We start from the raw sequence: 25,378 nt of genomic DNA, 5'->3' as shown, positions 1-25,378 counted from the left end.
TCTGAATGGAGGCGCCGCGGGCGAGGGGCCGCTGAGCGCCCCGGGGCCGCCCGCTCCCCGCGCCCCCTCCCCGCCTCCCTCCCTCCCCCCCGGGGCCGCCCGGGCCCCGCCATGTCCTACAACAAGATCCCGCCGCGCTGGCTCCACTGCCCCAGGAGGGGACAGCCCGTGGCAGGTGAGCGCCCGGCCCAGTCCGGCCCTGCCCGGCCGTGGGGCGGCAGCGGGCGCGGCCCCCTCCCCTGCGGCGCTCGCTGCCCGCCCGTCCCGCTGCTCCTCATCGCCGGGGGCCGCCGCGGCCTCTCGCACTGTCCCTCTGTCCCGGCCGGAGCTCTTTGTCCCGGGGCTGCGGCTGTGCAGTGTTCCAGCCCGAGCTCCGGGCCGGTGTTAGTCCCGGACCTGACTCCGCTGGCGGCTGTTCTCCGTAAAGCCCGGCCCGCAGCAGCGCTTTGCCTTCAGCGCCGGGCTCGCCCTGCCTTTAGCCGGTGCCCCTCCGTGACACGGACTCGGCCCGGGCTTACCCAGAGCTGCGGGGGGACGGGCCCTCTCCTGCCCCCCGGAGCCTTAGCGCTGGGCTCTCGCTTCGCATTGGTTCCGTTTCGGGCTGAAACTTCTCCTGTCTGTCACATCTGGTGAGAGATGTGACAGCCAGGCATGCAGGAGGTGCCGTAGTGGAGCTACTCAGTCGATGAGAGGCTTGGAGCATTTTTCTTAGGAGGAAAAACTAAGAGAACTGAGCTTGTTCAGCTTCGAGAAGAGGTGACGGAGAGGGGATTACATTAATTTGTATAAATATCTAAAAGGGGGTGTCAGGAAGATGGAACCAGGCTCTTCTCAGTGGTGCCGAGCAGTAGGACGAGGCAATGGGCAGAAACTGATGGATAGGAAGTTCTACCTGAACATGACAAAGAGCCTCTTTACTGTGCAAGTGGCTGAACAGGAGCAGATTGCCCTGAGAGATTGCTGAGTCTCCCTTGCTGGAGATATTCAAGAGCTGTCTGGATGCAGTCCTGTGCAATGTGCTGTAGAATGACTCTTTTGAGCAGGGAGGTTAGACCAGATGACCCTCTGCTGTCCCCTCCATCCTGACCAATTTTGTGATATCAGTCCTCTGTGCAGCCTCTTCCATGTCTGATTCTCTTTTTCCTGAACGCTCTGAAGTCTTATCTCTGTCAATTTGTTACTCTGATGACTGACAGTGGCCTTCCAGTCACCAATATGCTCCTGAGTTCTTCAGCTGGAAAATGAGTTAAAGTGTAACACTCCAGTGTTGCACTTGTATTTCAGGGTTTGCCAGTGGTTGCTATCTGCGTGGGTATTCTTGCCCATAACGCACTGTCTTGGGTGTTACTCAGTATCTAGTCTTGTGGCATGTAGTGGCAGTGAATCCAGTACCCTCTAGACACACATTTTTGATTGTGTGTTAGCTATCCTACTGACTGCCGGTGAATGTTTCCTCTGCTGCCTGGTATGAGATAAAGTAAACAAACATCTGTCTTTTCAGTTTTCTGAAGTTCTTCTTTTCTTTATAATGCAAGCAGTTCCAGCCTCCAGTTTTGTTTTTTTTTCTCCAATATATTCTAGTTTTCACTCCTTTCATATCCCTCTCTGTGATGATGTAAAGGTACATTTTCAAAACACATCATGTGCTACTCAGTGTGTTATTTAAACTGGCACTGTGCCATGATTTGCTTCATAGTTACAACTCCTGTGTTTTTTATCCCACATTTCCACATCATCTTACATTTTTTGATGGCAGCTAGTTATGGAATGGAAGACACTGATGACTGTATTTAGAACCTGGTGAGACATCTCAGTTGGTTTAATCCTGAGTAATCATCAATATGCATTATTTGGCATTCGTCAGTATTTAACATCAGTTGTTCACTTTGTGGGTTACTGGTTTCTGTCAAGTTCCTTATACTTCTCTGGAAGTATAAGTAGCTCAGTTAAATAACAGTGTTGTTGGATTGCTCATGTCCATCATCTCTTTCTCCTGATCACGGCCACATGCATGACTTTGTATCTGATCATAGAGATTTGATAGCCTAAGCCTTTGACCATGACAAAAATAGACTAATGATTCTTTATTCTGCGTTTTTCTTCTCAGCAAGTTCTTGATCTCTGTTAGTTGTGGCTTTTGTTTGTCTTTTGAGCCATGGTTTCTCAGAAACAGCAACCTAGAGTAAGCACCAATGAGGGTCATCAGTGTGTCATCTGCTGTGCCATCACTGCTTGTGTGTTTGTTTATTCAGGAACTGCAAGGTAATTCTTTTCCATTCCATGCAACCATGCACAGGAAGCTAATGCACAGTAAAAAAACTGAAAGTGCTTGGCTCATTTCTTTGTGTGCTTTATCAGGATGTGTTCTTGTTCACTACCTGATTTTCAATTTTTTAGTGTGAACAACTTACCAAAAGTAATGGTATGCCATCGGTCTTCTTTCCTTTTTGCTGTTCTACATTCAAAGACATCTAGCAGTTTTATGGGAGATGATTTTTAGGGTTTAATTGATGTTGGTACTATCTCCCAGATATGTTACATTCTCATTTTAATTGGTATTTAAATCAGATTTCTAAGCATCTGTCTGCGACTTTATTTCCATCTGATAGTGTATTAGTAATAGTGTTGCTAAGCAAGTTTTGTGTGGCTTCTGTGGAAGCCACATTCTGTGGACTCATTCACTGAGTGTTTGATTGTGATGCTCCTGTCTCATGGTTGTGGCATCTGGAATTTCTAGATGACCTCAAGACAAGTACTAATGAGGCCTGAAGCTCTGCTGTTGGTGAGGTTGGGTTCATTCAGGTTAACAGGGCTCTTTATCCCGGACAACGTGAATTCACCTATGTCTCCCATTATTTTCCTGTTCACTTCTTTAAATATTGGTTGTTTTGTGCCGCTTTCTGGTTTTGTCCTCAGAATCGCACATTTTCACAGTAGAACTTCAGTCATTTTGATGAAAAGAGCTTTCTCTGAATGCTTAAATCTGAAGTGATCAGGTTGCTTCAGCCTTGCTGCCTTGGCAGCACCATCTCAGCAGCTATCTGCTTTTCATGACCACTGAAAACCCATTCTCTTGGCAATTTTGCTGTGTAAAGTGCTGGCAAGATATGGAAGAAAAGGCATGAGAAGTGTCTCAGCAGCGTTTTCCAGCCTCCTTCAATTGATGCATATTAGTAAATCCTGTTCTGGACACACATGTAGCATGCAGAACTGTGGGATATTATGGAGAGCATCCATATTGCATATGAGAAAGAACCTTAAATAAAAATAATGCTTCTGGTTCAGGAAGTTTCTGAGCTATGGCTTGTTGTAGTTGGGGAGAATAGTCTGGATGATGGATTGTCATTGTTTTACTCTCTTTCCTAGTTGTCTTTTATTGGCCTGTGTTGGTGATGACATACTAGGTGAAGTGGGTGCTTTGATCCAGCATAGTTCTCTTGAATCAGAAAACTGTTACTTTGTAGAGATACTGTGAGTTTTTGTTTGTTTGTTTGTTTGTTTTTCAAATTGTGGATTTTACCATTTAATTTTATTCCCTTAACCTCACACTTTACCCAGTCTAGCCTTCTTAATCAGTGCTGAATCTGAACATACCACGGTCATACATAATCATGTATGTCATGTTTTGAGTTGATAGCTTCATGTCACAGAAAATCACACTAAATTAAGAGTATTTTTGCACTGGTATGTTCTAGAACTTAGATTAGAAGATAAAAAATGTGACAAAGTTAGAGCTTGTATATGGAGAAAACGTGATGTCTTACACTGTTCTTTGATTTCTCAGATATATCAGCTTGATGTCTGTGCTCTGATATACTGGCCTCTTATTTTTAGAATTTTTACCTGTTTTTCAGCCTAAAGAAATACCATCTGTTAGACAGGCAACTAATTTGGAAAATGGTTTTTAGTAGCCACTTTCCAGAACTATTTGAGAAATTAGAACATAACTGTGGTAATAATCTGTCATTAGGGTTCCATTAACATTTTGAAGTTAATTTGGAAATTCTATTGAGAAATTACAATTAGTGTCATAATGTGGTCGAGGTACTTGAATGACTTGGGATGCTTTGATGTTCATGTAAAGTATCACTTTGTAACTGTTGGATCACCTAATTCAGCAAATGATTTTTTAATCTTCAAAAGCTTATGCATGGAGGCTTAAGTTGAGTTGCAATCAGCTGTTACTGCATCACTTCTTTAGCACAAGATGTAAGACAAAACTGTAGAAGAGACAGTAGCTACTGCCTCCATTATACCTGTCCATATTACTCAAAAAGTTTAGAAATCTTTTTAGAATTAAAAGAATTAAAGCTTAGATTTTTTGGTAGCTTGATGATGCTGAATGAGAGGCTGGTTTGCACATGGGGAAGTGTTTTTTTTAAGCATCTGTATAAAAACCAAATTGCAAATTTTCCAGGTAGAGAAGAAGAAACTGGAATTTATAGAAGCTGAGCACCTAAATACTTCCAAACATCTGTGTTTCAGTTTTGAAAGTCATAATAAATGAACTCTATATGAAATATTCATCACTTCCACAGCTGTCTGTAGGTATTCAAATGCTGTAGGGGATGCTGACTGGACTACTTTGTGTTTTCCCACTCTTTTTCCCCAGCATCTTGTAAAGGATGGTGCTTTTCTTTTGTAGCCGTTGACTCTTTTGTCAGTGCAGCTCCTACTCTTGAGTGCCATGGTTAAGTAAACTTAGTTAGATTCTTCATGTTTCATAATGAATGAGTAGATGTGTTGTATGGGTATGACAAGTGGGAAAGTCAGAAAACTGTCAAGCACAATATTGTTTTGCAAAAAGCAGGGTGATGATAGATTTTTGTGTTTAGATCATGTAAATTAAGGATTCACATAACCAGTCTGTACGGAGGAGTATTGCAAGTTAAAGTGGAAGGGCTAATAGAGAGAGAGAGGCTGTATGATAGTGTTGAAGGTGACAAGGAACACAAAGAAGCAAGAAAATTAGATAGTTGAAGAGCTGAGAAAATGGAGGGGAGGTATCCAACTCCACAGCCTTTACCAGAGTGAATGGAGGGTGTGTAACTTGGGATGAAAAGGCAAAGGGCAATAAAGTGAAATTTTTCTAGATGTCAAACAAGTTGAAGTGACTATAATTTATTACTGTTTACAGTAAAATTTATTTACTGTGAGTGTTGATTGTATGACAGAATAACTCTCCTTTTAGCTGTAAATTTTGGAAAGGTCTCAGGGGAAAAGTGAGGCTGTTTCTCATGTTGCTCACTAATATCTAACCTGAGCTAACCAGTTGCATAAAGCTTCATAGTTTCCACATCTGTCTGTCTTCTGTGGTTTCTAATGTCTATTTCATGGAAGATAGATGCTTATTTGAGACTATACAGTGTTGCTAAATTTTTTTTTTTCAGGGATCCTTACTGTATGTTATGTTTGCAGGTAATCAAAACTGATGTTTACATGATTGGATGACAAACTGTTATTTTAAAATGCTGTTTTCATGTTTTCCATTGTAGTGAGTTTAAATCTTCTGGATTCTGTTGTGCTGTTGACCTCCCAACTTAAATCACACTAAAAGTTAGCTAAAATGTTTGATTACTCTGTTTCAGATGAACTGACCTGTATTTCCTTTAAACTTTTAAACTTACTGATGAATTCTGAGAACTCATAACTAAAAAAATTCCAATTTACTGTTGACAGTACTATTTCTGCAATTATTTATTATTGAAAGTGAATGTCTAAAACTGCTCATTGTAAGCGGTTGGTTTGAAATACTAAGTTGTAACTGTACATATATATAAAATACTGCAAAATTTTGTTATCTTTCATAGGGAAGTTTTTACCTTTGAAGACAATGTTAGGACCAAGATATGATGAACAGGTTGCTGAAGAAAATCGATTTCACCCGAGTATGTTATCCAACTATTTAAAGAGTCTGAAGGTAAGGTTAAATTTTCTAATTGTAAACACTGCTCTCATTATTAATATTTACTCAAGTGTTGCTTTTCAGATCTAAAGAAAAGGTTGTTGATAGCTTTGTTTGGGACACCTGTACTGAAACCTTTTTTTGTTTGTTTACGTTTCCAGGTCTTCTCTGCAATTAACAGATTTCCCAAAACTGTTTTCTTACAGGTTAGAATTCTTGAGACTGAACAAACCCAGGTCCCTTAGCTGTTCCTTCATGAGCCTTGTTGCTCTTCTCTGTTCACCTTCCAGCACCTCAGTGTCCTTTCTAAAGTGAGAGGCCCAGAACTGGACACAGCACTCGAGGTGTGGCCTCACCAGTGCTGAGTGCAGGGAGATGGTCACTGCCCTGGTCCTGCTGGCCACACTATTGCTGGCACAGGCCAGGTGCCACTGGCCTTCTTGGCCACCTGGGCAGCAGAGCATAAGCTGATACTGAGCTGTCAAACCAGCCCTTTCTGCCCAGCAGCTCTCAAGCCACTCCTCCCCCTGCCTGTAGCACTGGCTGGGGCTGCTGTGGTAGGACTCTGCAGTTGCCTTATTGAACCTTGTGGCATCCATCACTACAGACTTGTGGTTCTGGCTCCCTTCTTCATCCTCTGTTTTGCCCATTTCTATCTGTGTGCTTCAGTTTGCATGTTCTGCACTTGAGCACAACTGTGACAATAAAAGTGGGAACAGGACCTTTCCAGCCTTTCATGTAGGTCTCTGTAGTGTTGTGGCCAGTCCGGTGTATCTGGAGATGTGGGAAATGGGATTTTGAGCCTGCCAGGCAAAGAAAGGTCTACCACCTAATTAGTTGAATTGGTTATTAAACTTTGTAAAGAAGCTTGGTGCCATTTGTTTTGATTGTGTCTCTGAGATGAATCATGCAAGTGGTGTTTTTTTTTTCTGTGGGTTCTTTCATTATTTTTTGCTGTTGATCGAGGTTAAATTAATTCTGAATTTGTTTAACAGTATCAGACCTGAAACATTAGAAGAATTAGGTGACTAAAAGATGGGAATCCTCATTTTATTCATCTTATTTAGGCATAGGTATGAAGTAGATAGTGAACCACTCAGTGTAGCAGTGGTAGGAGTGCCTGTGCAGTAATGCTATAAGAAAGTATGATCAGTGAAGCATATGTGCCTGTTCTCAGTGCTTGAACTGGTAGGATTTTTCTTGTTAGAGTTCTTGCATCTGTGCTTTTATGATCCACTGTAATCACAGAGGATCAAACAGAACTCTGTGAATAAAACAGTAAGAATCCTGAGGTTCAAAATATTTCCTAAAAGAAGATTAAAACCAAACGAGGTTAGATGTTGATACCAAAAAATGAATATGGTTTATTTAACAGTAAAAAAAAAAAAACAAAGAAAAAGAAATAGAAAAAAAGAGGTGGGTGGGGCAGATTAAATAGAAACTATGGGTCCCAATGACATCTTTCTGCTCCCCTCCATCTGGTCTTCTTGGTGGGGAGGGTCCCCCACCACAAAGTGTAGAATCCAATGGATTAATATAAGTTTGGGTCAGGTGGGAATGCCCAGGTGGGGCAGGGGAAGGTTGTCACTGTCCCTTGCAAGGCTCCTTGTCGGTTGCATCATTTTGCATCACGTGCAGTGCTGTGGTGCAGGATCTGGGGAACCATTCAGGGGGCCTTTGATGGGCCCTGACACCCCCTCTGCTGTCCCTCACGTGAATGTCCTGTAGATGTGGTGTTCCTGGGGTGGGGGTCCCCACAGCTGAGCTAGTCTGTGCAGGGCTTTCACTGCCTCTGCCCGAAGGCTAAACACTCAAACCTCTCCTTCTCCTCCCTGGTTGGAGGAGAGTCTGTGCAGACCTGGCAGCAGATAAGCCTGGGCTATGGCCCTACCCCAAAGCTGCTGGGCTTAATTCTCCTGTGGAAGTATTCTTCTCCCCAGCCCACACCAGAATAGTGTCACTTTTACCTTATCTCAGATCAGCTTACAGTCCAGGGCCTCAGTCAGGGGGCCCATTCAGGGTGGGCTTTGGTGATGCAGCTTTTATTGGTGTAGATTCATGGTATAGTTTTAATGGACAAAAATCCTTAATGAAATTGTTTAAACCATAAACTGTAATATTTCAGTCTGACACGTGCATCTAAATTCTGCTTGAGTTCCTCTTTTATGTATTATGTTATTTTTGACTCTGACTGGATTTGATAGGCATCCATGGAAATTTTCCCAAACCAATCTTACGAATGTTTTAATTAATTTAAAATTCTGTGTATATTTTGAAGTTACAGAGAATTTCACAACCTAACTCAGAATTTCTAAATGCTTGCCTGCTTAGTGATTTGCCACCAAAAAGAAATAATCATAGTGAGACTCTGTAGCCTTTCCAGTAGTCACATCTGTCAGTTCTGTTGTAATGCTACAAATTCATGTCTTGAGTGACATCAGATTATTAGAATTTTATAGTAAAATTAATAGCATGAGGATCCCCACTTATATTTTGGTAATTTTGATTAACAAGCAGAACATAGAATTTCTCTCAAACTCTCTGTTCTTGTAAAATCTGTTACATTGTATTGGTACCTGGTGTTGTTGATGAGTGTTTGCTGTTTGATAATATGTATTTCCTTTTTATTTGCCAAGGTGTGTAGTGGTTACTGGGATGCTCCATTTGTAGATTAGCAATTTACCAACAAGCCAGCAGTGAAATAAAGGTGAAATTGAGGAGCCCTGTAAGAGTGAATTTTCCCACCCAAGGTCAAACTAGCTCACTGTGCATGGTTCTTGTAATTTTATTGCAGTGTATTTTTTACTGCTAATATTTTGCAGAATAATTACTTCTGATAACTGGTTATTACTTGAGTCCATATAACTTAACTCCCAAATAAAAGACTTCAGCAGAAACTTTTACATCTGCATTTCTGTAATGGAGAGATGTTGATGTAACCTCAGATTTTTGAAGGTACTGGTTTAGCATTTAAGACAGCATCTGTCTGGGTGGAACTATCTGTAACAAGCTTCCTGTGTGATTCCTTTTCTCACTGAGCTGGTTGTTGAAAATCTGAATGTTAGAAACTGATTTCATTAGCCATGCCAGACCCATTTTTCTTGTGATTGCCAATATTGGCATAGTATCTTAATGTTCTCTGAAATGAATTGCAGGAGCAATTGGTGACAGCATGAATTATTATTATTTTTTAATTTCTTGAGTAGGTAGGTTAGTACAGTTTATGCTTTATATAGGTAGATTTATTTCTGTCACAAAGAGCTAAGACATTAGTTAACTCAAAAGAATGTTTGGGTAATCAGTATGCTCAAGTTACAGAATTCCTGTTAGGAAAACTACTTACCAATTTTCAGCCACATTATTGTTTCCATAGATACATTCAATCACTGATCTAAATTATTTTTCTCAAATAAGAAATTCAAGAAAATATTCCTGCGACTGGAGTGAAGTCAGTGTATTGTGGTATGCTCCCTCCTTGGGGAGGGTGTTTTCAGTCTCCAGTGTCTAAGGAGAAATTTCTGAGGTCATACAGGGGAAACCAGCAAAGCCCATTTTATTGCACAGCAGCAGAAGAGCACATGCATAAGGCATTAATAGCTGGAGATATCTGGAATGTGAGGAAGTGAGGGGAAGGTTTTTATTTTGTTCTAGTGGTATTGGTGGGGTTTTTGCATGGATTTTTTGAAAATCATAGCTGTATACTTTGATATATTGTATAATCCCCCTGTTCTTTAAAATTCTCTTTATAATTTTCTTGTGCTTTGCACTCTCTAAATTGTAATGTGTTATGTGCAGTCAATCCTATGGATTGAGAATACAAATGATTAGGCTTTCTGTAAAGCAGGAAAGCTGCTTTCAGGTCTTATATGCTGTCTATGCCATAAATGCTTTTATAGCTTTGGATAAATTACACTCGATGCCTGTTTCCTGCACTGCTCCATGAAGTGTGTGAGGAACAGTGTCACTTCACATGAGCTTCATTTGTATATGATTGAAATGATCTGTAATAGTTGGAAAAGAATAGCAAGTGAAAAGTCCTACAGGCCTGAATTAAGTCGTCTTGGAGACATTTGCAAATTGCTGTAGGGAATGGAGAGGGGGGAAAGTAATCATTGAATTAATTGCCTGTGTATAATTTCTACAGAATTTTAATCACTGTCTAGGATGATGTGAGTCTCCATGCTTAGCAGCTCGATTGACACTTTGAAGTTTCGGGTGGTGTAACATTGTTTTCAGGTGGACCCCCTTGTGAGGTGGTTTGTATGTCTCCAAAACACAGTAATATGAATAAATTAAGTATTCTGAATACAATATGCAAAGTTGACAATGAGAAATTCAGAACTGGATATTACTTTAGAAGCTTTAATGCTGTTGACATAACATCATGATAATCTTTAACATTTATTAAATAAAAGTAATATGAAAGTATATAAGTATTACAAACATATATCATCAGAAGTTTGAATATCTTGGAGAGCTATCTGTAGATAATTGGAAATTTTCCTTTAGTGGTCTACTAAACAACACATTCATGTGAAATAGCTGTTTCTGAAGTCTAATCTAGTTATAATTGGATTTTACCTTTTCTGAATTGTGTGGAAATGGTGTTTTGCTTTGTAATTCTCCCAACTAAATGATTGTCAGTCTGTTGGTCCTACCTGAAAGAATGACATTGAGTTTTTTGTCCAAAAGCAATTGCTTGCACTTACAAGACAGGAAACCAGAAATACTTTCTTTGCTCAGGTGTGTTAGTGGGCTGTTTTTGCACAATAAAACTGGTAAGTTTGTTGTTAGAAATTTTATTTGGAACAGGAATCAGTAGAATATACTTTGATACACTGTGTTTTGTGCCACCCAGTGGAATTTCTGCTTTCTGTCCTTGTTCAAAATGTAGTAACTTCCACAAGGCTCTTTAAAAGACCCGTTTTCCAGCTGTAAAAACAAACACTAAAAAAATAAGTTAATGCACAAGGTAACACATTAGGGTAGAGTGAGCAAGACATCCTGGATTCAGGAAGACCCTAACGTGTGAGTGGTTGACACTGCCACCTTAGCTGCTGACAGCATGTTTGAATGTCTGAAGTTGTTTTGCATTTTAGCTTTAAATAAAAGGGTTTTAAAAATTCAATTTATTTCAGTAATTTTTAAACTTGAAAACATGTTCATTGTTTTGCATTGTTTTGCACTCTAATAGGTAAATTAAAACGAGTTATTTTTTTGTGGGAGCATACTTCTATGTAAGTCTCAGTAGTTAATGTTTCTTATGGTACTTTCGCTGTGCCAGTGTTTAGTGTTGTTCTGCTTTGCATAATAGCACTTGATTCCATTATGTTTGTCTTTTTAGGATGTTAAAGTAATTCTTTACCAGTTTTTCCTGCTGTTAGCAGAATTTTATTATATAGAATCATTGGTTGGAGCAAACTGAAGTTTTTGAATTCATGACTAGTGCTAATTTAGACATCAGCTTTCACAAAGAAATGTAGATTTTTAACTTTTTAAAGTTAAAAATGCAGCCTCTGGTTGCTTTTAATTATTATGGTTTTTGACATTTAGTATTTATGCAGGGCTCTTTGAATCACATATAAAAAATTATTTTTGGGTGTTTTTTTTGTTTTTTTTTAGGTTAAAATGGGTTTGCTGGTAGACTTGACCAACACCACTAGATTCTATGACAGAAATGATATAGAGAAAGAGGGAATTAAATATATAAAGCTCCAATGTAAAGGGTAAGTTGTGTACACTTTTTAATTATTTCTTTGGCTTTTAATTTAAAAGATCACACTGAGGAAACTAATTTTTTTTCCTCTTTTTCCCTTTCCCCCATGTGTTCTTGTGTTTTTCAGGCATGGTGAGTGCCCTACACCTGAGAATACAGAAACATTTATCCGTGTATGTGAACACTTCAGTGATAAGAATCCTTCAGAGCTTATAGGTACATCTTATATCCATCTTATGCCCTTCATTAGTTTTTATTCTTACTTTGTTTCATATTTGCTTGTAACTGCAGTCTCTTATTCTTAGAAGTCCAAGCAAAGGAATTTCCTCAATACAGTGTTTAAGCATATATAAATTTGATTGCTTTTACTGCAAAACTAATATGTTTCTTTTATTTTTTTACAGAAAGTAGTAAGTTTTTGCATCCATCAGTTTGATAACAGCTGTTGACTTAATGCAGAAAATTACACAGGCCCAAGAGCTGTCTAGAAATACATGATACTTGCACTGTGGTTTTGTAACTTCTGCTGATACAAATGCAAGTTATGTATTTGGTGGTCTGGTTTACTTGAAGTCATATTTTTTAACTGGATTATCAGAGATTCTTTAGCAAGCCTCACAAAACTGGTACTAGATACTAGGCTACACTTTTCTTCTGTGGTATACTGTCTTGCAGTGAATGTTTGAATGTTCTAAGCATACTTTTCTTTTATTCAGAGAGAAATAAGCTCTGAGTTTAATTTGCATCCCTTCTAGTTTTAGTTAAAACTATTTTACTCTGATTTTTGCCAATTGTATTAATGTTTGTCTCTATCTGCAAACTATCAGAGACAAGAAATTATTTTGCAGGTGAGTTTCTAGAGTCAGTATGGGTGTTGTCCTCAACCCTCTTGGATGATAATTTTGCAGCCTTGAGTCTGAGCGTGTGTGTGACTTAGGAGTACCTGGAACAGTTGTTTGTGCAGGTGTTGCTGCTAAGAGCTTAGTAAACGAAGCTGGTGTGTTCATGCAGTTTAGGATTCATCCAGATCAGTGGTAGGATAGCTGAAGTTACTGGAAGGGACGTGTGGAAATCATGTTGCCCTTCTTTAGAACCGGGCCAGCTAAAGCAGCTTCCTTAGGACTATGCCCATTTGGCTTTTGACCAGCCTCTAAGCTTGGAGACTAGAACATTTTCTGGTAGCCTCTTCCAGTGTTTGTTCTTACACAGACTTTTTTTTTTCTCATGTTGAAATAGAATTTGTTGTATTTCAATTTGTAGCCATTGCTTCTTGTTCTTGCTGCTATACCACTTCTTCTTGCAGGATGCTATACCACTGAGAATTTTCTTTTTTTGAGTGCTTGAAAGATTTCATTTGGTCACACATTTTTTCACCTAGTTTTGTTTTGGATACTTGCTTACTTCTTTATTGCACACAGAATGCAGTTTAATTTGAGACTGTTGTGGTTTAACTCCAGCCAGCAGCCAAGCCCCACACAGCTGGTCCCTCACTTCTCCACTGGTGGGGCTGAGGAGAGAAGTGGAAGGTAAAGAACTCATGAATTGAGATAAAGACAGTTCCACAGGGAAAGCAGAAGCCATGCACACAAGCAAAGCAAGGAATGAATTCACTGCTTCCCATCCCACCTAGCAGTGACTTGGGAAGACAAATGCCATCACGAATGTCCCCCATTCCTCTTTCTTCCTCTCACTCTATGCACTGAATGTTCTATGGTGTGGAGAATCCCTTTGGCCAGTTTGGGTCAACTGTTCCAGCTGTGTCTCCTCCCAGCTTCCCAGGCACCCCTAACTTCCTCACCAACATGGCAGCGTGAAAAGCAGAAAAGGCCTTGGCTCAGTGTAAGCCTGGCCCAGCAATAACAAAAACATCTCTCTATTATCAACCCTGTGTTCAGCACAAATCCAAAACACAGCCCCACACCAGCCGCTGTGAAGAAAATTAACTCTGTTTCAGTTAAAACCAGGACAGAGACCTGTGTGTTCTTCTCTGAACAGTAACACAGCTACATGGTTTAAAAAATGAGGAACTGCTAAATGGGAGTGAGTGGAACCAGTCACCAACAGTATTTCAAAACTTACACCAGAAGCAAGATATTGTTGGTGACTGATAGCACTTACTTTTCTTTTAGCAGTTCCTTGTTTTCAATCTCCTTTTGTAGTTCTTCCACTAGTTCTCCAATAATATTTTAGAACTCAAAATAGTGGTTATGATCAGCAATTTATAATAGTGCATGGATAGCATGGTGATATCCTATAAGCAGCAGACCCATTTAGTTGATATTTCAACTTATAAAATGCCATTTTTAATGCTGAGTCACTAACTTTTTGGCTCTGAATTGTGGAATGTTTTTTCATTATTTAGATGTCTCATCTCTTTAGGGGAAAAAAGTCATTTAGGAAGAGCCAAGGAGAAAATAGTATGTTGACGAAACTTTTGAAGAACATGTTGTTTAGGCTTTCATAGTAAAAGAGAAATGTTGGAATTTTCCATTTCCTTTCCATTAATTACTGAAATTTGTCATTTTGGGCACTTGTTTCCTCTGACAGAGCATCAGAGGGACCAGTGTGGAGGATGTTTATCAAAAGAGAAAGAGGTCTACAGCAGTGATAGTACTGTACCCTGTGTGATCTTTCTCTTCCAAGCCATTTGGTCTCATGCTGAGATGCTTCTTATCTTTGTCATGTGTATAAAATTATTGACTTAACCTTCTTGGCAGCAGTAACAGCTGCAGGACTTAGTGGTAGCAATTGTGTGCAATTTTGTTCTCAGTGTCACGATTAGATATGAAAAGAGACTGAAATGTGAGTGCTAAGTGATCAAAATTTTCAATTCATCTAGAACAATATAGGAAGGAAACTTTATTTTTGCAGCATGAAGGACAGAATTGTGCCTGCCAACCTTAAGGATGTGACATACAAAAATTTTGCTTCAGCAGAAAACAAAGGAGAAATGATTGTTAGGAATAAATTATATAAGGAAGCTAAAATTAATTTAATTCTATGCAAGTTGCACAGTTTTTAGTATTTTTAAATGGTTAGAAATTATGAATCCAAAAAATTCATGATAATTTTTACCTTGTTTTATCAAGAAGGGAACCTTGGTGGGGCAGGCATAAAACCTGATCCTATTACAGTTAATACATACTATTTTACCCACTTAAAGTTGTTTTTTTTTTTTTTTTTAATCAGTCTACTTTTTGTAGGTACTTTGGTTCTCCACTTGAGCAAGTTCTACTTCTCAGTGTAGAGGAGTGTAAAATAAGATAGATATTCACATTTTGTTTGAATATGCATCAAGTGAATTGTTACTAACCTTGTTTTACCAGCTATGGTAGAGAAATGAGCAAATTAATTAAAGCTTAAGTGGCTTGCTTCAAGGTGTTGTGTTCCAGGTGTTGCACTTTGGGTCACAACAACCCCAGCTAATGTTGCAGGCTTGGGGAAGAGCAGCTGGAAAGCTGCCTGGAAGAGAAGGACTTGGGTGGGTGTGCTCTTCTACTGACCATGAGCCATCAGTGTGCCCGGGTGGCCAAGAAGGCCAATGTCCAGTAGGAATAGGAAGTGATTGTCCCAGGTACTTGGCACTGGTGCTCAGGCATTGGCATTCTGGAGTGTGTCCAGAGAAGGTCAACAGAGCTGGTGAAGGGTCTGGAGCACAAGTCTTATTAGGAGTGGCTGAGGGATCTGGGATTGGTTAGCCTGGGGAAAAGAAGACTTGGGGGTGACCTTATCATTCTCTATAACTGCTTGAAAGGAGTTTGTAACCAGATGGGGATCGATGTATTTCCCCAGGACAGGACAAGAGGAAATTATCTTAAGTTAGATGGGGAGGTTTAGGACATTTGGAAAAATTTCTTCACCAAAAGGTGAAGTTGTCAAGCAGAAGAACAAACTGCACAGGAAAGTGGTTGGGTCCCCATGTTATGTAGATGTGGCACTTAGGGACATGGCTTAGTGGTGGACTTGGCAGTGCTGGGTTAATGGTTGGATTCAATGTACTTAAGAGCCTTTTCCAACCTAAACAATTCTGTGATTCTATGGTTACAACTGAAAAATATTAAGAATAGTTGCTCTTGATGTTAGTGGAAACTTTAATGATATTTATGATTTTAAAATAAGTAGGAGGAAGAGACAACATCTTGCCTGAGTCCTTCATGACATTTTTAATAGCACAAGTTTTGAGGCTGGTCTGCTTATCACTAGATGGTGCTGTTGCCTTGAGAGAAAAAAAAAATGCAATGCATTTGACAGCGTATTCCTCCTTTAACTGGAGGGTGACTTCAGTAAAACAGAGGCTGAAGACTTAATTCTTTTTTTCACATTGAAAAGATAAGTAATTCAAAATGATTATACTCTTGTGTAGTTTTCTTTTTGTGCTTTTTATTTTCAAAATTAAGAAGTCTGGTCTTAGCATGGTTATAATGAATTTGAGATAGAATTATAGTCTATTGGCACCCCTTTCAGTTTTGAGGTAAGGTAATATGAATATGATATTTTGCCTGATAGTATAAAATGAATGTCATGCTTGTTGAATCCAGTGAAAGCTCAACTAACGAATTTGATTATATTGCCTTCTGACAAGCATTTGAGCAGATCTGTGAATCTTATCTGTATTAGCCATATTTCAATCACATTAAGTTAGTGCTCTTGATTGTGGTGAAGTGTCCTATACCCTTGCTGCTGCTAATTTGCAGAAAGAATGTAATAAATTGCCTTTCAGGCTTACGTGCCTTATGTGGTCTGTACTGCCGTGATGGGAAGGGAGATAGCCTTTTAATGGTACAGATAAAGGTGGAAGGATCTAAACCCACACTTATGATACTAAATATGTTTGCTAAAACCACTTGTAAGTGATTATGTCCTTTTCTTGTCTTTTTTTAGGTGTCCATTGTACACATGGTTTCAATAGAACTGGATTTTTGATCTGTGCCTTTTTGGTCGAGAAGATGGACTGGAGGTAACCTTGTATGGTACTTCCTGGGGATTTTTGGAATGTAGCCAAAAGGTTCTTCAGTATATTTCACTCATTGTCCTGACAGCTATGCTAATGTATTCACTATTGCTTGTTTTATAGCTGCCTAATAATCTTGAGTAAACAGCCCATATTGACATTTTTTGTATCATCCCTTGTTAGCTTAGCCTGTTGCAGTCAAGAATTCCAGGTTTGGTAGGTCAAAAGTCAGCTGTACCTGCTGTTCGTGGGCCTTTAGCAGGCCACATGCATGTATCATATTGTGTCTCTTTCCCATGACATGTCCCACATTTTAAGTAAGAATGTAGAATTCAGAGATTCCTGAAAGATTATTTCCCATACATTTTCATCTTTTGCATGTAGGTGTGGGTGTAGGTTTTTGGGCTTTTTTGAGATCTGAAGAGATTAACTAGAGCAACAACAGAGTAACATACATACTTCTGAAGGATTGGGGGCAAAGAAAGTCCTGGTTTCCAGCTTTTTTTTGACTAAAATCTACAGCATGCTTCTGTACAGACTCATCCATTTCTTCCATCTTTTAAGAACGTTGGCTCCTTCATACAGATACATTACATAATATTAGTTTTAAAAGAAACCCCAAACCCAAACCATGTCTGTACCATCCTGTTGGACATAACTTTTGCATAACTTTTTTTTTGTAGTATTTATAAAACCCTATTTCCTTCTTCCTGTGAAAGTCATGTTTTTTGACAAGCCTATTAAACATTCAGATGATATTTCTTATGTGTGGTCCTTTAAGTGAAGAAAATTCTGCTCCTGTTGCAGGATTTTCTTATGACTGGACATACAATTATTATACTTAGCATACATGTGCAAGCTGTTTGCAAAGAACTGGGTCGTTTCTGTCTTTTAGTAAACAGAATAAAGATTTTGGAGTAATGGAGATTGAAAAACCTTTAGTTATGGGTGGCTGAATCTTTGCAGGATCCTAGCTGTGTCTAGGAAGTAGACACTGACACAAATGGCTTTATATTTTGATTCTTGTTGTTCCTATGAGTTTTAATCAAACAATTTTAAAGTGGCATGCAATAATTAGACTTAGAATTGATCCTTTGCTCTGAAGAGGAAAGGCACTTGAATCTCTTTGGATCTCCTACTTTTATGCTGCCTATCTGTTTTCAGACCTTGGTGGGAAAAGCCTTAAAACTCAACAGCCGTGTCTTTTTTTTTTTTTTTTTTTTTTTTTTTTTTTTTCTATGGGTATTTAATTATATCAAGTTTGTTCATCTCTGTCAAATTATTTTCATAGAACATCCAGATGTCCCCTGGTAGGAAAAAATGTCCACAGTGAAAGAAACAATTTTGGCAAGCTGCTGGTTAATGCTGAGCATTGTATTGAGATAAATCTAATTTGCTGCATCATTCTTTAAAACAAGGCACTGTTTCTTGCTAATGAGGAAATAAGATCTTCCTGATGGAAAAATCCATCCATATTCATTCTTTAAGCATATGATGTAGGAGTGTTGCTGCTTTATTGTGTACAGTGGGATATAAAACTATATATTTTATAGTTAGTTTAGAGAAAGGCCTGAAAGCTCTTCACCTTTTTGACCAGTGAGGTCAGAAATCTTACTTGATTCTCTTTTCAACAACTCATTTTTCTCAGACTGCTGTGTTTCTAGAACCTCGAAAATTGTTTCTTACAGCTAGGATTCTGTATTTGAAATCTGTGCTACCTCTTTTGGCCTTCATTGCCATCTATTCCAGAAGATTATAGAGTTCTTCTGATATCATCAGAAAAAAATGGAGCATTTTTCAGACCCCATAACTTTTGGTTTGTTTTGTCCTTTCAGTGGCATTCATTACAGAAGATGTGAAACAATTTAAGAAAGATAGCAAAGTAAAAAATGTCTTGTGAGAAAGAAATTAGGAGTCTTAGAAAAACTGAATGGAGAAGAAAGGTCCTTCTAAGTAACTAATTTTAAGTAAACTGTCATTTTCTGAAGTGATACCGTGTGATAGTGTCACTCTGGAGAACGACTTGTTTTCTCCTCTTATGAAGATCAGAGGAGTGAATCAGCCTTAGTGGTTCTTAGACACTGTTTCTGTCTATTCTGGAAAATTTACCTCTTAAAGTTCTCAGGCTCCATTCCATACTGTACAGGCAGACAAAAAAAAAAAAAGGTATTTTCAATTAAATATCTGAAAAAAAAAAAGTCCCAGGGTATAGTATGTGCTTTTGTTCCAGTTTTAAGACACGTGCCTGTCAAGAAGCCTAAGAGAGTCATCTCTCTATTTTTGTGGTTTCTCCTTTCCCCTATGTAGTAAGATTTTAAGGTGTTGATTCTTGGAGCCTTACTGCTCTTCATAGCCATGATAAATGAAGACAGAATTATATCCTGTGTTTTTAGTTAAATTTCTTCATCGTATCTATGAAAATGGCGACAATAAAACCCTTGTGTTCACTGTTGTATGTTTTAGAGAGTTTTCCCCTTGGCTGATAAAGATGCATGACTGTTAGTTTTGATTTCTAATTTTTTTGTGGTCCAGCTTCCAATTTATTTGAGCAAGATTAAGTATTAGGTGCATAGTAAAAGGCTACTGAACCACAGTCCTTTTATGAGAAACTTCTGGAAAGAGAAGTAATTTAAAAAGATTAGGGTGACTTTTCCCAGTATGATGGCAAAACCTCTAATGAGAGGAGAGACAATTCTTAGTGGAGAAAAATGTAACCATATTTGAATTTAAACATTTACATTTTTCTTCATTAAGTTTGTTGATGTGTTGCTTTGGTCTTCTTTTGTGTTCATGGCGTCCTCAGGTATTTACCTGCATGCCACCCATTGCTTCTCTGTAGCAATAAAAAAAGTTTTATCAGTGATAAAACAGTGATCAGCAGACCACTAGGAGCTGCAAAGGACTCGAAGCAGCTGCAGTTTCTTGAGAACATGTGCAGTGCTTACAAAGTTTTGCAGAATCTTGTGCAAGAGCAACTGCTACCAGACTGATCTAAGCATGGACTTTCAAATATAAGGAATGTTTTTGCAATTACCACTTCAGAATTTGTATTGATTCTCAGTCCCAATAATTCTTATGTTTGGTAAAGAATGACATGACTAAGACATGTAAATTAAGCATCCAGTGTGATTTTCTTTTTTTTTTGGCAGTATTGAGGCTGCGGTGGCTACTTTTGCTCAGGCCAGACCTCCAGGTATTTATAAAGGTGACTATTTGAAGGAATTATTTCGTCGTTATGGGGATGAAGATGATGCACCAGCACCACCAGAGCTTCCAGAATGGTGCTTTGATGAAGATGAAGAGGAGGATGATGATAATGGTAAAACTGGAGGCCCAGAATCAGAAGCCGGATCATCAAGCTCTTCCTTTGGCAAGAGGAGAAAAGAACGCCTAAAACTGGTAATTTTGATTTGGAATTTAATATTCGAATTGCTAAACATAATTTCATCACCTCGTACCTATCAGTTACCTCATTGTACATGCTATACATCTGTCACTGCTCTTGCAAATGGGGCCTGGAAGCATTGTCTGTAAGTGGAAAAAGTTGTAGATACATTGTAAGCGTTTTGTATTTCCTATGTGAACTGCAAACTTTAATATTCAACACCTCAAATATTCCAGTTGTAAAAATGACTTAAACATTTTCTAATATAACAATTTTTTGAGATAGTAAAAGGCTTTTTAATTATCAGTCTGTCTTTGGAAATGAAATGTTGTTAGAGTTGGATGGAAACAGTTCTTGTTTCTTGTAGTCATGTGGATGAAATTCAGAATTTTAAAATTCATTGCTCATTTTGGTAAATAGTCTTTGGGAAATTTTGTGGGATTGAAAATTGGATTAGCAAAAAGCAATATGAATTTGAAAAGCCCAAGGCAGCTTCGAGATCATAATGTGTTCAAAGCTGTTTTGGCTTTGTAAGAAATACAGCTGATCACTTACTGTGGGGTCAGACATACATCTGTGTAATTCTGGTGAAATGAGTTACTGTAGTTACGATGATATGGAACAGTAATACTCAAGTACAAAGAATATATTTATATCATCTGAAGACTAATGACTCAGTTCTCTTCAGATTCCTGACTTGCTTTTTTATTTGCAAATAAAGTAGGCTAGGCCATTGCTGAGTGCAAAAATAGATTTTTTTATCATTACACTGAATTATTTTACTTGTGTGCTGAGGTGTGTTTGTTTGCAAAGACTTGGAAATCCTCATATAGAAATAGGTTGCAAAAAAGAATTTTGTTGTTACTGCAATCAACAAGGTTTACAGGTGGAGTATGGAAAATATTAGCCTGACAGGAATGCAAAATCCAGTCTGAAGAAGCAACATGAACTCTGAAAACTTTCAAATTATCCCTCATCAGGAATAAAAATTTTCCCACACTGTAAAGACATAGTAAAAGTATATTAACTTCCTCCATTAGCCTGGTGGTAAAACATTGATGTTGAAATATTTTTGGGGAGGCTGGAACCTTAAAGTTATTTGATGTGTCTTCTGATGCATTAGGAACTGAGGTGTTAGGATGAATTACAATGACAGCCTCTTTTCATCAAGTATAAAACTCAACTGGTCTATTTAACAGGAATGATACTGGCTTCCCAGGCTTTTTCTTTTCTGCCACCATAGTTTTGTTGAAAGCTGGAAGCTAAATTATACGAATAAGCATATTAATAACTAAAAGTTAATTATGAGTTAGAGAATTTGTGAAAGAAAGAATCATCTAGTTAATATGCATATTCGTATAATTCAGTTTTGCAGCTCTGAAGGAACATTCTTTGACACGAAGAGGAGGAACGGGCAGAATTCTTTACCATGGTTCTTGGCTGGCAGATGGGACTGCTTCTTAACTCAGTAGAGATGGATATTTGTGATTCCTTGTAAATATGCGGTCTACAGGGGGAGTATCAGGTAAATACCTCTTGCTCAGATGTTCTTATTTTACTGTCTAAAGGGCTACATTTTCAGTATTACGTTGGTTTCCTGCAGCAGATGTTTCCAGCTTTACAATTCATCTCTTTCCTAAAAGCCTTGGAGTAGACAGTGTAAAACTAGAGGCAGCTGTAGTGATAGCAATGTTCTGAATTTTTCTCATTTTGACCCAAATCTTTGTGGAGACAGAATAAAAGTTTAGTAGTAGAGGAGGAGACAGCTCCCAGGCATCTTGCTAGGACAGTGAGTAGTCAGAAACAGCTGCTAGCTAGCCTGTGAAATGAAGTTAATATGCTGTCCCTTTCAGAAACTCTGATGTGAGAACTTTACTGCAGCATTTTTCATTAAAACTTCCATATTTTGATGTCAAAAAATCTTGACAGCCTTTCTTTCCTACACTACAGAAAGTGTTAAGAATCATTAGAACATAAAGCCATTACAGTTTCCTTTGTCATTATCTGAAGAAAGTTGACAGGTACCAGGAAATCTGCTTGTTGCAGCCCGAGGTGCCACACAGGAAATCCAAACAAATTTTGACTTTGTCAGTGCATGCAGTATTGATTGTAGCATCAAAACAACATTATTACCTGACACTTAGAATCTCACTTCAGGAAAAAAGTATTTCATTTTGCAAATTATCAAAAAGTTGTAATTCTGAGCCAGAACCTACAAACCTTTCATGAGTCAAATGGAACTTCTACTGTTTATTAAGGAATGTTCTTTCTTTAGTCCTGTCTAAGTTGCATTTCATGGGATGTGAGATGCAGTGCTTCTGAAATGAATAGTGACATCTTAAACAATCTGGAAGAGATGGTGGCTGTTAATGATTTTCTTCATGCTTTTGAGTGCAGGTGTCTTGTGGTCATCTGTGAGACAAAAGGAAGCAATTAAACTGATTTGATGTAATGAGGATAATATTTATTAGTTAACTATCACAGTACAATTATTCTAAATATTAGTGATATGGGGTTTTTTTGCCTAACCAACTCTCCTTTGCAAAGTTTAACCCTTGCACTTATTGTTCTGCCTCTCGGCATCTTGAAGGGTATGGGAAAAATACTATTTTTTGGTTTGGCAGCACCATTTTATGTGCTTGAATATGGGTATCATTTCCTTCTCCATGTTAAATGCTTATTAGCTCACTTTTTCCTTATAGTAATTTTTTTTTTTTTTTACTACTGACCTTTCTTGTTATTCTTTGTATTCTGTCATGTTGACTCATGTTTTCCTGATGCTGTGGTGCCTGTAATTGAATGCAAGCCTCTAGTTGAGGCCATCCTAGTAAGGCTTAATAGGGAAAAATTAATTTCACATGTCTTAAGGCTAATACTTCTGTTTATATATCTCAACATAATTGCCTTTCACAGGGCAGAACAATACTAATTCAGCTTTTGGTCTCTTGCTGTTTCCATGTATTTTTCTCTAATTATCTACCAGTGTGTGTTTGTATAATTTCTTATCCATTATTAAGTGTAGAACTTTATTTATGCTGAAGTGCACAGTGTTATTTCCAGCCCATTTTTAAAATGAAGGATAACACTGAATCTTAAACTGCCATCCCAGTCTATATCCCTCTTACTAAAGTCAGAGATGTCACAAAAATAAGAATGCTAATAGGAAGTTTAGTGGAAATAAATTTATTATGTTTTTCCTAAACCAGACCCTGGAGATTCTTCCATTTTGTTAGTGAAACACTAACTCCTTTGAACCTGGTTTTGAAACAGGTTACACTTCTGGTTTATGGAAGTTACATCTACCTCGTGTTTTGAGTTCCTCGATGAGGACAAGATAAGCAAATAAAAGACAAACCAAGGCAAATGCATGCAATACCAGTTCTACGAAGCCTGTTTCATTTTGAAAACCAAATGTTTAGTGGAACACCTTTGCTACTGAGTGACAGTCAGTATGAGTTTGTTTTCTTTTTTGCTTGTACATGCCAAGAGGCAGTTACTGTGAATTGGTCCTGTGTTTCTAGGTATTAAATCTAAGCTGGTAAGTGTAACTCTCTGTCTCTCACTTCCTTCACTTTAGAAGTTATCTCTACCTGACATGTTTTGGAATGTTACTTGTCTTCTGGGAGGCAGTCTTTGAGCATATTGGCATGCAGTCAAGTCTGCGTAGCTGAAGACAGCTCTCACTGAGGCCTGGTGATAGCTGCTAGGGTCAGGAAGGTGTGTGTTTGGGGCTGCTCCCACTCCCCCACTCCTCCAGATGGTGTTTAGGATATGAACCAACACAGGATGATCCACATTGCCACTTCAGCTGAAGTGATGGGTGTAGAAATTCATGGCAAGTGGGGCAAGGTTGATTAGTACAGATGGTGTGAAGGTTGTGCACAGTGTAGATACCAGTGCACGTAGTTTCCTTGCATCCTTTAGAGCTTATAAACTCTTGGTTTATTATCAGTGCTGAGGAGTCAATGTGCTCCTGGTGATCTGAGTTCTCTGGAATCTGCACCATGGTCTCCAGTGTCCTGTTTCCAAAGGCATTGGTAGCTGAACAGTAGGGTGAAAACTGCACGCGTCTGGCTCAGTTTTAGCACTTTATCCAAGGAATGTCCTCATGAAACCTGGAGTGCTAAGTTAGCCAAGCACGAATACCCAAGTGATTCACATTGTTTTCATAGTGCTGTGCCTTAGTGATTATACTTGAAGCAGATAATCTGCAAGAAACACTTTCAAGTATGAATTTTGTGTTTATTACTTTTTCTTTTCTGGAAAATCTTTCCCGTTCCCTGCTTGTTAATTCAATCTTAGCAGTCTTGCTGCCATTCCACACTGCCATTTTTCACAGAAGCAAGGCAGAACCATCTTCCTTTGTTTCCTGGTGCTCTTCACCACTTATCAGAATGCAGACAATGTGCTGGCCAGGCACGAGTAGCTGTCTGCCTCTCTCGCCCACTCCCCCGCGTGCTGCTGCACCGGCTGGTGCCCATGTAAATTGTATGGGGTGAGTGACACACAGAAAGTCTCTGGAGCTCAAGGTAGTTAAGGTTATGAACCAGTGTATTTCTTTAGGATGTTCTGTTCCCAGAATGTGATTTGGTGATGTGACTGAGCCAATCTTAACTGACTGCAGGTGGTACTGAAATCTGTGGTCCTGCTTTTCCCTGCTTTCCCTTTTGCTTCCCTTGTGCTGTCACTAGTACTGAGTTATCCTATGGTGGGTTAGTTTAGGGTACTATTTTGGCAGAAAATTATTACCAATTTATGATGTTATTTTTGCCAAATTCGTTCCTAGATTTGCTCAAGGGTATAACACAGGAGTGCCACAATGTGTGGAAATGCAGAAGAGAAAAATACTACTCCTTTCATCAGTGGTATGCAGCTGGATTTGTTAAAGCTGGTTTCAAGTGTTTTAGAGAACAGATATGAGATACTTGTGTCTTCACATGGAGGGTTCAACAGCTGAATAGTCATGGGTTGATCTTTGTGTGCATTGAAAATTTATTTGAGATTCTGTTGAATTAAGTCTGGTTGATTTCAGATCTCCATAGAAATCTTTAATTTGGTAGTTTTGTAGACCTGGTGGCTTTCATGTGTTCTGTTATGCAAGATATGTTTTTATTCAAATTGGCATCAAACTTTCTTAGAATGTACAAGTTATTTTAGAGTTTTATTTTCAGATTGGTTTTTTTGATCTCTGCATAGGCTTTTCTAGGGCTTTCAGGATAGCAGCTCCACTCTAATAACCTGGTTTAGATTGATAAAGAAAAATATATATATTTTCACAAATATTTTGTTACAAATCTGCTGTTTATATTTTCTCTTTTGTTAAGTTTGTCCAACATTCTTGAGAGTATTAGCTAAGTGCATCTAAGTACTAGCTATCCCTTCCTTTTGCCTTATCCCTGTTGCCTTTTTTTAATTATATTT

General features: G+C 38.6%; 1 protein-coding gene across 2 annotated transcripts in view; it reads left to right on the top strand.

Annotated features, from left to right (window-relative positions):
- The first annotated feature begins 18 nt into the window (after positions 1-18).
- Positions 19-25,378, top strand: part of RNGTT (RNA guanylyltransferase and 5'-phosphatase) — a 170,244-nt gene continuing 144,884 nt past the window's right edge. The window contains exons 1-6 of one of the 2 annotated variants that reach the window (XM_064412633.1): positions 19-175; positions 5,811-5,920; positions 11,528-11,631; positions 11,749-11,837; positions 16,503-16,578; positions 19,722-19,971. In XM_064412633.1, the coding sequence (XP_064268703.1) occupies positions 112-175; positions 5,811-5,920; positions 11,528-11,631; positions 11,749-11,837; positions 16,503-16,578; positions 19,722-19,971 (693 nt within the window). In that variant the 5' untranslated portion in view covers positions 19-111. Of the gene's footprint in view, positions 176-2,753; positions 2,783-5,810; positions 5,921-11,527; positions 11,632-11,748; positions 11,838-16,502; positions 16,579-19,721; positions 19,972-25,378 lie in introns of those variants that run through there. The other variant, XM_064412634.1, reaches the window with a different exon arrangement.

Source organism: Passer domesticus, chromosome 3, assembly GCF_036417665.1.
Source record: "Passer domesticus isolate bPasDom1 chromosome 3, bPasDom1.hap1, whole genome shotgun sequence".
Classification (NCBI taxonomy): domain Eukaryota; kingdom Metazoa; phylum Chordata; class Aves; order Passeriformes; family Passeridae; genus Passer; species Passer domesticus.
This window is presented reverse-complemented; position numbering and strand designations above follow the sequence as displayed.